This window comes from Rutilus rutilus, assembly GCF_951802725.1.
Source record: "Rutilus rutilus genome assembly, chromosome: 3".
Classification (NCBI taxonomy): Eukaryota; Metazoa; Chordata; class Actinopteri; order Cypriniformes; family Leuciscidae; genus Rutilus; species Rutilus rutilus.
The window spans coordinates 57,775,344-57,787,655 of record NC_140211.1 but is presented as its reverse complement, the minus strand read 5'-3'; the positions used below and the strand labels follow the sequence as shown (position 1 = coordinate 57,787,655).

General features: G+C 40.7%; 1 protein-coding gene across 1 annotated transcript in view; it reads left to right on the top strand.

The window, feature by feature from the left end:
* Nucleotides 1-12,312, top strand: part of acsf3 (acyl-CoA synthetase family member 3) — a 78,594-nt gene that overhangs the window by 63,359 nt on the left and 2,923 nt on the right. Inside the window, exons 8-9 of the mRNA XM_084405090.1 lie at nt 7,006-7,140; nt 7,660-7,771. Coding sequence (XP_084261216.1) covers nt 7,006-7,140; nt 7,660-7,771 — 247 coding nt within the window. The remainder of the gene's footprint in view (nt 1-7,005; nt 7,141-7,659; nt 7,772-12,312) is intronic.

The following is a 12,312-nucleotide window of genomic DNA, read 5'->3' as shown; positions in this document are numbered from 1 at the left end:
TGCTCCTCGCTGGAGATGGAGGGAGAGAGAGAGGGAGAGATGGAGAGGGAGAGATGGAGAGAGAGAGAGAGAGAGAGAGATGGAGAGAGAGAGAGGGATGGGGGAGAGAGTCCACGGGGAAAAAAAGATGTACGTTTTATTGAAAATTAAAGAAACGGCAGTTGTTTAATATGTGCACTTCGTATACAAAAATCCTTGTTTATGTTGCGCCATCTGATATGACAAACATATTGGACTTATACTGACGCCTATCATGCGAATGTTTTCAGTTTCCACTGTAGAAATGCGCTATGCACATCAGCCATGATTCATTTATTCCTTTATAACAGTGAACAGGGCCTAAAGCTTGCCAACACCTGCCAATGGCCGGTGAGTTAAGAAAATTTACCGTCCAAAAATATATTTACCAGTCATGACACAAAAACAGGCAGTTATGACGGCAAAATTTTAGATACCAGTGAAAATTCACATTCCTCTATTCCAATTTGATACCACAACAGCTAAAACTTCTAGCTTAACTAATATAAATTTAATAGCTACATTTTTACAGAGAAGTATACAGTCAGTAATAAAATAAGAACAAACAATCAAATTAAAAGGAAAAGCACAAATAAATACAATACAATACACACACATTAAATAAACAGTGCTCTTCAGGCAGGTCTAGTAGTTTTCAGGTACCGAAATTTAATGAATTAGGCTAATCAAATAAATAACAATGCATAGTATTCTTATCCTTCTTAAAGTTCAGTAGTGAGTGTTGTTGTTTTTTTGTAGTTTGGTTAACATTAAAAACGCAGAGTAGCAGGATTATTAGGATGCTGTCACTTTAAGACCGAATGCATGCACGGTTCATGTGTTTTGTGTTTGCGCTCACTTAAGAAATAACAGATTATGTTTACTAGGATACTCGCCGAGACAGGCGCTTTTTTTTAACATAATTTTTAGTGAATTTGTCCGTTGTAGTGGATGTTAAACTTCCCACACAGCGCTTGAGTAACAAATTCCTTTTTGCATGTTCCAGCGCTTGAATATTTACATTAGAAAGGCTGAAACTTTTGTGATGCCAACTTAAAGGATTAGTTCACTTTCAAAAAATTTTTTGCTGATAATTGACTCACCCCGATGTCATCCAAGATATCCATGTCTTTCTTTCTTCAGTCGAAAAGAAATTAAGGTTTTTGAGGAAAACATTCCAGGATTTTTCTACACAGAATGGACTTCAATGGCAACCAACTATACCAATGTTCAAAGAAGGTTCAAATGTCCGTCTCAATGCAGCTTCAAAGTCTCGACACAATCCCAGTCGAGAAATAAGAGTCTTATCCAGCGAAACGATCGGCATTTTCTAATATATATATATATACTTTTTAACCACAAATGCCCGTCTTGTACCATCTCTGAGATGCGCCACGTATTACGTCATCACGTTGGAAAGGTCACGAAAAAATAAATAAAAATAATAATAAATTAAAACAAAGATGTAGGACGATTTTGAAGTTGGAGGAGAAAATGAGATGACATTTTTCGCCCTTCCCTCCTTTTTGAACCGGAGTACACAGACAAATAACTTAGATAGATGACGTGACACGTGACCTTTCCAACGTGATGACGCAATGCGTGGCGCATCTCAGAGGAGCATGCTACATGAAGAGCATTTGTGGTTAAAAAGTATATATATATATATATATATATATTAGAAAATGACGATCGTTTCGCTGGATAAGACTCTTATTTCTCGACTGGGATCGTGTCGAGACTTTGAAGCTGCATTGAGACGGACATCTGAACCTTCTTTGAACATTGGTATAGTTGGTTGCCATTGAAGTCCATTCTGTGTAGAAAAATCCTGGAATGTTTTCCTCAAAAACCTTCATTTCTTTTCGACTGAAGAAAGAAAGACATGGATATCTTGGATGACATCGGGGTGAGTCAATTATCAGCAAAACATTTTTTGAAAGTGAACTAATCCTTTAACCTCCCCTCTCTCTCTCACACACACACACACAGACACACACACACACACACAGACAGACCATAACCCATGACATATCGTCCTTAACCTCCAGACAGCTCACACACATGCTCTCTCGTTTCTCAACTCCCCTTCGCCACAGCTGGGTCTTAGCACTCAATAATGATCCACGCTGGACATCCAACACCTTTGCCCAATGTTCTTTCCTCCTTTTCTTTCACACTCAGTCACTCGCCTGCTATGACCTATTTCCCGTCGTCTTCATGGTCCTGCCCCAGCTGAGCCCCAACACTCGATGAGAAGAGTCTCTTTGTCTCCGCTCTGCTAAAGAGATTGGAAGACTGCCTGGCTAGTGATGGCTTGTACTTTCCAGACTCAGATTGAAATCTTTGGCCTCTCATCAAGGTGTGTTAAAGTGGAGTATAACACCTTGTCCTAACCAGGCATGTCATGATAAAGCAAAAAAGCTGAATTTTCCCTCTCTCTCTGATGTTAATCTGAGATTATCCTAACCAGCAACAACTGCGACAAGCCATGCACAACTTTGTCGGTTGCCTGGTTTCATTTACCGTGAGAGAATATGTCTACTTCCTTACTATATAGTATGCAGAAGTATGGCAAATAAGTCAAACAAATAACAACTGGTAAAAAATACCCAGATGACCTACTAGTTCAGCCGAGATTTTGTAGTGTGCATCAGATCTCTAATGAGTCTAAGTGAGAGTCGTCGTCATCTTTGGGGACAGCTTTCTCTGTACTACGATCTTTGGGGTGAATGTGATTTCACCAAGTACAACATGTTCCTGGATCAAAATGTTGATCCTGGAACAACATTCCAATCAGCCAATCGATAAGTATCGGAATCGATTGGCAGAATCGGACTTGGAATCGTTAAAACTCAAACGAATGGTAATCCTTACAGTCCATACTTTTTGACACAGTCAAGTCAAGTCATCTTAATTTATATAGCGCTTTTAACAATGTAGATTGTTCCAAAGCAGCTTTACATTGATAATAGGAAATTAAAGTAAAGTGTTTTGGCTTTATAGCAGCTCTAGAATAAAGTTATTGTCCAGCTAAAGTTAGTTTGATTGATTCACTTCCGTCGCAACGATCATTAGTTATTAACTTAGGGGCCGCTAACACGACACCGTTTTAACAGAAAACTCTTAAGTTCTTTCTGCGCAAATTTCAAAAGCGTTAACCAGTGAGAATGCGTATTACGAGTTCATAGGTATGTGCGTTTGAATACATGTGCGCAGGCGTGTAGTCCTTCCCTACAAACCAACCCTCAACATACTACTTGTCTGGCCTTAAAATTAATACTGAATTTTTATTGCTTCCACGTAGCCACGCGAACCGGAATTTTCTCGACAACGCTTTATCTGTAGAGAGGTAAAGGGAGGGGAGGGAGGCCTTCACAGGGAAGAGCCTAGTAATGCGACATAATGCCGCTTTGACTGTCAGGTAGAAGTCTGCAGCGGAGCTCGTCTCAGTGCAGGCTTTGCAAAAGTGTGCATCGAGGGTAGTCTGGCTATCACCAGACCAAGCTCAATCTTTTAAGATTGAACATTAGTCTGGAGAGTCTGCTCTGTATTTTCTACTGCACAAGAGGCGTGATCAACTGGCAGAGTTCAAATGACTCTGTACGCAAATGGATAGTCCTTCAACCAATCAGACCAACGATCCGGGTGACGTACTTTGCAGAGCTACGCGAAAACTCCAGGCAGGAAATGTGTAACCAAACTTATACCATGGTCTGGGTGAATACTCGATTCTGATTGGCTGCAGGGTGTCAATTAAAAAGTGATAGAGGACACCTAGTAAAGGAGTTCTGGTGAAACTGACTGTTTACCGTTCGAAATTAATAAATAAATGCGCTGGCTACATCAGCTGTGAGTAACCATAGCAACAGGCAGTCAAAGTATCCGTTTACAATTTATTGTATCAAAACAAACATCTAGTTAGCCGTTATACACTACCTGTGTGTTTTAATTATAGGTTAAAAAAAAATGAAAGTGTAACGCCCATGGCTAGACAAGCCTAACTTACATGAAAAAAATACGTTAACTTTCTGGCTCGTAAGTTAGCTAAACTGAAGGGTTCTACGAGCTGAGCGGACTATACATATCTCCGGTTGCTAAATAAACCGTCAGGCGTAACCAGGGAAACCAAGTTATTGTTTGTAAAAACTTTAGATTCGATTGTAAAACTAATTAAAATATAAACTAATGTTTTAAAAATGTGTTATTTGGCAAGTGACCATGGTATAAGCGGGTTAATGCCCTTCGAGGTGTCCATTAATACCTGACAATGGACAGCTCGTCGGGCATTAACCCTTACGTGTTGTTCAGCGGTTTGCAGAAGTAACGATGGAATCGAGCGATTTTTGCAGGTTGTGCACACAAAAAAACATGAAAGTGAGTGGTATTTACACCCACTTGAGCGATTTGTTTGCTAAAAAGAAGCCATTGAGCATCGTCGAGAGGTTGAAAGGAATTGTACAGAGCTGTAACGGCTCTGGAATTGGATTGGATTAAACCCGCCAATAGCGCGCCAGGTGGATAAGCCAGTTTGTGATTGGTTACCGCAAATTTGTAAAGGAAGCAGCAGAGATAAATGTACAGGTTTCCAGCCTGAGCTGCAGGGCGGAATCAAATCAAAACCCAGTCTACATCGAGGGTGCATATCAAATCGCCAGTAGATCAGGCTGGGTGCATATCGTCTGCAAATGAGCACCTTTCTGAAACCTAAAATGACAAACGTGACACCTTACGGTCTTGGGGACTTCAAATATGTTTTAATTGTTACTCTGTAGCACTATTTCTCTTTCAGTTTCCCCTTTCACACAGAGATTCCGGAAAATACACGGATAATGTGTCACGGGATCGTTTGATTTTGGTTCATTCACACTGGCAGTGATTTTCCAGAATCTGTGAGTGCGTTCACACACATCCCGTAAATATCCCGTAAAGACACGTGACGTCAGGATGGCGAACGATCTCAGCTTCAGCGCGGATAGTAAGGAGCTCCTGGTCTCTGGTTCATTCCAGTTTGCAGACATATCTTTGTTGATGCCGAACAATTTTTCACTTTCTTCTAAGAGCCACAGAGTCGCGCGATGGCACGTGCGTCATCACTGCAACACACCCCTTACGGCATTGGTCCTGGCTTTTGTTCACACGGCGCGTTCCGGGACTGATCCCGGCAATGTTACTAGGTCCCGATCCCGGCAATGTTACTAGGTCCCCATCCCGGCATCGATCCCGGCATCATTCCTGGGACGTGTTTGCGTTCACACAGAAGGCACTCTAGCAATTTTACGGCAATTTCCCGGAATCAACGCGCTGTGTGAAAGAGGCTAGTAAGGAAACCTGATGCTGGAAACTTGCAGCTGGTTTGGATAGGGTGTCCCACACTCCCTCTGCTGCTGATGGCGGTAGTGTGTGTGTGTGTGTGTGTGTGTGTGTGTGTGTGTGTGTGTGTGTGTGTGTGTGTGTGTGTGTGTGTGTGTGTGTCTTATAGGGTGGTAATTAAGCAGTCTCCAGCTGAGCGGCTTTGTGCAATTGGTTTTTAAGATTGCAAGCAAAAGATCTTGAGCCTGACTACAGGCTATTATTAAAGTCCAGAAGAAGACAACTTACAGCACACACACACGCACACACAACACACACACACTACAGCCATCAGCAGCAGAGGGAGTGTGGGACACACACAAGCCTTATAGTCTTATGTCTACCCCCTTCCACAGCTGTTTTTCACTGCTTAAGCCCAATAGGGATGAGCGATATGGACTTAAAACTATATCACAATATTTTCTGGTATTTATTGCGATGACTATATAAATATAGTACAAATCAACAACAACAGCAAAAAAAAACCTTACAAGTGCAATCCAATACAATCCTGCATACAGTAAACCCAATTATATATTGACCAGACAATACAGAAGTAGTATCATCTAGGCTGGTGATTGGTGGGCTTGGGGTCAGGGAATGGGGTCCAAAATCAAACACAGAGAGCAGGGTCAAGCTGGAGAGTTTGGACATGTTCACGAAGGGGTTGCCAAAGCTTGACAAAAATAGCACTAGGTCGGTGAAGAGAGCACCTTATTTTCTCTAATTTCATGAAATGTGACCCTGGATCACAAAACCAGTCACGAGTCGCTCGGGTATATTTGTGGCAATAACCAACAATACTTTGCATGGGTCAAAATTATCGATTTTTTTTTTTTTATGCCAAAAATCATTAGGATATCAAGTAAAGATCATGTTCCATGAAGATATTTTGTAAATTTCCTACCGTAAATATATAAAACATTTATTTGTGTGAGTGAATGCAGCACAATCGCCAACATAAATGGACAACTTTAAAGGAGATTTTCTCAATGTTTTGATTTTTTTTGCACCCTCAGATTCCAGATTTTCAAATCTCTGCCAAATATTGTCCTATCATAACAAACCATACATCAATGGAAAGCTTATTTATTCAGCTCCCAAGTGATGTATAAATCTCAATTTCCCAAAATTGACCCATGTGACTGGTTTTGTGGTCCAGGGTCACAAATAAAAGTACATCTCTAACCCAGCGAGTGTGAGATGGAGGGTGAGGGCTCTTCCAATTCAATAGAATTAACCGTCTAGCCAAAAGAGTTAAAAAAGCTACAAAGTCTGAGAAATAAGAAGGCAAAGAATGGCCAGGCTGGAAAACCCCAAATAAACCAATAATTGGACAAAGTGGTATTGTCCAATGGCTGAAAATTAGCCTCCAAAAGGAAGACAGGGCTGAACCAGAATGACACCGGTCACACTCCGGGTCAATAGAGGGGTTAATGCAAGCTAACCTGGTTTTGGACCAGTGTGGGAAGACTAATTCTTATCATGAGGAGAATTTTTACCAGTATATCGCAAACGATATTATATCGCCCATCCCTAGCCCCATATGGACTGTTCAGTGATTAATAGAGGCGTAGACCTCCGTTAAACTGTGTAGAGGCAGGTGTAACTCAAGGGCTCTGGTTTCTCTTTCAGGTGACACCGCGGTCTACAGAGATGGCGTGTACTGGATCTTGGGCCGCACTTCAGTGGACATCATCAAGAGCGGAGGATACAAGATCAGCGCACTAGACGTGGAGAGACATCTGCTAGCCCACCCAGATATCACAGGTATACACACATTCATGCAAATACACATGCACATATGCACAGAGGAATAAATATCAAGCGTAGCGTCAGTTCTGGCAGGTCACGTTAGTCAAGCTCGCATCAGCTGACTCTCAGCTGATACACGTCTACCTATAGGAATACGACGCCTATCGCTGTATTATAAGCTCCTTCAGTATTATCAGCAGCTATCGCGTTTCTCAGGAGCTCATTACCCTCCTCCCTCCCCAGCTCCTCCTGTCGTCAGTCAGGATTTGGCGCTCTGATTCCCCTTGAATCAGAATAAATTCTCGAATTATGTTGTACTTTAAAATCTTGAATTAATGGTATCTGCATACATTCATGTTGGTTCTGTTCCGTTAAACAGGCGTTTATTGCTGCTCTTATCCATGCTAGGCTTCATGGATGCGCAGGGAACTTCTCTCCCAGAACGGAACCATACCGCCAATCCAAACTGTATGCTAATTGTCCGTCGTATTTGACGATAGTGGTCCTGACAGAAATGCACCTTGTTTTCCTCAGATGTGGCTGTGATTGGTGCTCCAGACGCTGTGTGGGGTCAGAAGGTCACCGCAGTTGTGCAGCTGAGGAACGGGAAGACCATGAGTCTGTCGATGCTGAAGGCCTGGGCCAGGTAACTCATAGCCTCACTGAGCCAGAGTTTTGACTATCAACATTAGAGATGTTAACGATTAATCGACGATCGATTAATTGTCGATAATACATTTGTTCGATAAAACTTATCGATCGTCGATTAAGCAGGTCCGTGCTCAACCGCGAAACTTGTAAAGCGGGCGCGCCGGAGTTATGTTTGGGTCCATTTTACACCTTCATCATGACTATAAGTTTGTGTGTCCATCAAAGTGTTTCTTCACGCGGCTGGCGTATTTTTTCAATTGTTTTCAATGGGAACGCCGCGTTTTTAAAACGGCATGAGCGTAACGAGGCGCTGAGCGTTTTTCTCACGCTAAAGCCCTGAGCGCTCGGCATTTTTTACAGGTCGTCGAGAGTTGAAGTACGTTCAACTTTGGATAAAACGCAGCACTCATCACTGTCACTTTTTACCCAACCGTCCAATCACAGTGGAGGAGGGGCGGGACTAATACCACACCGACCAACCGCCACATTCTGCTTGTACAACGTCAACAGACGACAACAACTAGCATAATAGCGGAACAAAATAATTTAAAACAAGAGCCAGAGAAAATATGTTACATTGTATCGACATTTTAATATAGAATCAACACAGAAACAAAATATATTGTCACCTTCCTAAAATAATTGCCTAAGTCATTTTTGCAGGTTTCTCAGAAAACACAAAAAACTGAACCTAACTTTAGAGGTTGAGTAGATTTTCGTTCTTCTTGATGCAGCTGCCATCTTGAAAAGCTTGTAAAATTGCAAAATAAAACAGCCTAAGTCAGACTCTTGACATAGGCCATTATATTACAGGGGTAGAATTGCATGATCTGGTCAACTGAGGATGTGGGCGATTTTACCAGAGGTGGCCAGCATCATGAGGAGATGACTTATGCAAAAAAAAAAAATTGTCAAAAAATGACTTAGCCAATTATTTTAGGAAGGTGACGATATGTGAAATGAGATACTAGTAACACTTTCGTGGATATTCCGTATCATAACAAGCAAAGCGTCTCAACTGAAAAAGTGCTGCGCTGCCAAAACGCTCTCAAGCGCCCATAGGCGTTTTCAGCAGAACTAAAGGAACTAGCAGGCCAAAAACGCTTTGGTGGACACACAGCCTAAGTTTGCGTGTGCATTCGCAGCCTTTTGTTTTGTGCAAATGTAATATTGTGTTTATTTTGTGTAGGCCTATCTATACCTGATTTATCTCATATAGGATGCATTTGGTTAAGAATTAACGCTGTAGTAAAGCGTGCGGTGGGAATTTGTGAAAATTGACCTCCCTAATAAGTGTACAGTTTGATCATTATTGCAGTTTATTCTGGCCAAGAACTGCGCACTTAGGGGCTGTTCAGACAGAACACATTCTTGCATTTAAAAACATGAGACGTACTGAGAAAAGTTTGTAAAAAAGCTGAATGTAGTGGTCTCTAGTCGCACTTTTATGAGATGTGCGGCAGCAAAAAATAAATAAAATAGTGCTGGGCAACAATAAATCTTGATTAATTGCATCCAAAATAATATGTGTGAACTGTGTATAATTATTTTGTAAATATTAATACACACACATGCATGTATTTGTTATTTATATATAAGATATTAATATTTATATATAGTATATAAATTCTGTATAAATACTGTATACAGACAAATATTTCTTAAATATATACATGCATATGTGTGTGTTTATATGTGCAAAATAATTATACACAGTAGTACACACATATATTAAGTAAACACAAACTTTTATTTTGGATGTGATTAATCGCGATTAATCGTTGCCCAGCACTAAAAATAATGGCAAAAAAAACAGGATTATCAGTCGAAAGGTACTTTAAAAAATGTTTTGCTGGAACGTGTGATATATATTTCCGAGTATCCAGAAACAACCATAAATTAATCCTCGTTGTCGAGTAAATGAAATGGCCAAAATGCATAAAATGTTTTCAGTTCTTAGTTGAAAACGGTGTCATGTAAACAGCACCTTAGCTTAGCTCATGAATATTAATAACGTAACTATCCCAGTAGTCCTAAATGATTGGCTACTAGGCTAAATGCAATAAATAGATGGGAGCCAGAGTAGGATTACCATCTATTTGCTGGTGCATTTGTTGCTCTGTCAGCGCTACTTTCTATGGAAGCTTGTTTCCGCCACAGAATAAAACATTTTAAAAGATAATTGTGACTTTTCATCTCACAATTCTTCTGAACGGGGGCGGAGAGCAGCAGCTCATTTGCATTTAAAGGGACACACACAAAAACGGGCAAATTTGACAAGCTATAATAAATGATCTGGGGGGTATTTTGAGCTGAAATTTCACAGACACATTCTGGGGACACCATAGATTTATTACATCTTGTGAAAAGGGGCGTAGTATGTCACCTTTAAAACTGTGGCAAATAGATTTTGCACAATTCAAGTAATATGCATTAGACATGCATTGGTGCTCTGTGGTTGTGCCGTCTCAAGCTGAGACTAGTTTACACTGTACATCTACTGAATCTCTTACAGCTCCCCTAGAGGTCAGAATGTTTAATGACAAGACAAGAATTTCCTAGTGTCAATCAGGCACACTTGAAAAAAGAAAAAAAATAGGCAGGTGATGAAATGTTGCTGAAATGCACCGGCAGCCTCGTTGCGAGGAGTTTATTGTGGAGCACAGCGATGTGTTTGGAAGTGTTGCGTCAGTGTGTGTGTGTGTGTGTGTGACGTGTTGAGTCAGACGTCGAGTTGGACTCCCTCAGGACATGCGTTAGACTCGAGAGGATTTTTAAAAGCCTCTGTATAAATAACAATACACACACATACGCACACACTCATGGGTGAGATGCATGCTGCAAGAACAGATGTGTGTTTGGTGGGAGAAGGGATAGAGAAAGAGTTGAGAAGAGAGAAACAGCGTCTGTCTTAGCAATGCCTGTTTATTTTATTCCTCATTCTCTCTCTCTCTTTAACCCTCTGGTGCTCTTCATGTGTTGCTCATAAATGACCACATTTTTTTTGCCAATGAATAGTGTACTATATTTTAGTTTGATAATGCTTTTTATTTAATATTTTGTATTTTTAGGGGATATTTCTATACTAAGTTATGTATTTATAATCCATTTAATCACTTTTTGAGCATAGTAAACTGTGGTAAATCTTGAATGCTTTAGAGCGACAGACTGAGGTTTGATCTCTTTTCGAAGACGACACTAGATTATTGCTGAAGTAAAAAAAAGTTTAAAAAAAAAGTGACCTTGAAAAAAAGTAACAGAATATTACGTGCATTGTTATGAAAAATGCACAAAAATACTATTTACATTTTTTTTTTATGAAAGATATATTTTCTAAATCATTTTTTCATAAATATAAACAAGTTGTGTTCCAAATTTGAGGTTGATATCTCAAAAAATGAGCTTTCAGTGAGATATGCAGTACCAAACGCTTCCACTAGAGGAAATTCGTCTCCCGTTCATTTCCAATGACCGCGAGGAGCACAGGTGTGGCTATGTTTTACAGGACCATTTAACCTGTTCGAATCATGTCCATGTGTGTGTGTGTGTGTGTGTGTGTGTTCACACAGCGAGTGCCAAAACCTTTACCAAGTTTTGTACCATTCTGATGAAGAAAAAAACAAAACGTATAATTTTTCCATCAAAAATGACCGAAGAGCACCAGAGGGATTTCTTTCTTGCTGCAGAAATGTAGCATTTTAGCCTGTCAGAACACACACGTCCCTTTACAGGAGGTATCTCGGGGCTTCTTCTGTCTCTATGTGTGTGTGTGAGCTCCATATGGTGTGTGTGTGTGTGGGTGTTGCTGGTGTGTTTTTTGACCTGTCTTCGCCCCTCCAGCAAAGCCCAGCAAAGAGCAACATGCGCAGGGAAAGAGAGATGCTCACTCCTCCAGCTGTCATCTTGTGTAATCGTCACTCTATATGTGTCATAAGGCGTGGAGAGACAGGACATGATGAGCTGACACAAACACACACGCACAGAGAATGAGGTTACAGTGAAGAACTGAATATTCGGGAGAGAGAGAGAGAGGAAACATTAACAGAGAGACACCTTGCTGGAAGGGGCTTGTATTGAAGAAAGCTGAATATTTCCGCACGCTCGCAAACACGTAAGATGATAAAGACGGCTTCGGGCCTGTTGACAACCGCGAGAATGCAAAACATTTAATTAGCTCTGCGCTCCACTCTGCCTTTTAGTATTTGTCTTTATTTCACGCTGATTTCATTGTTTGTGGAATTAATCGAATTCCATGTGTCTCGCAGCGGTTAACACAAGAGAAGTTCCAGCAAAGAGGACGACGGCTGCGTTAAAAGATATGCGGCCGGGAGTGTGTTCTCTGTAGTTATGTGTGTATTTCACTTGTGACGTTTCACATCTGCACAGTCATTAGAGTCTTTGCCTGAAGAGATTTTCACCACATGTTCCATATAAAACAACCAGGATTAAATGATGACACATCTTTATTTTCCTCCCACTGCCAGAGTTGAATTTTGTAAAGCTAAAAATCTTCTTTTAAAGATTTTGTTTTCCAGA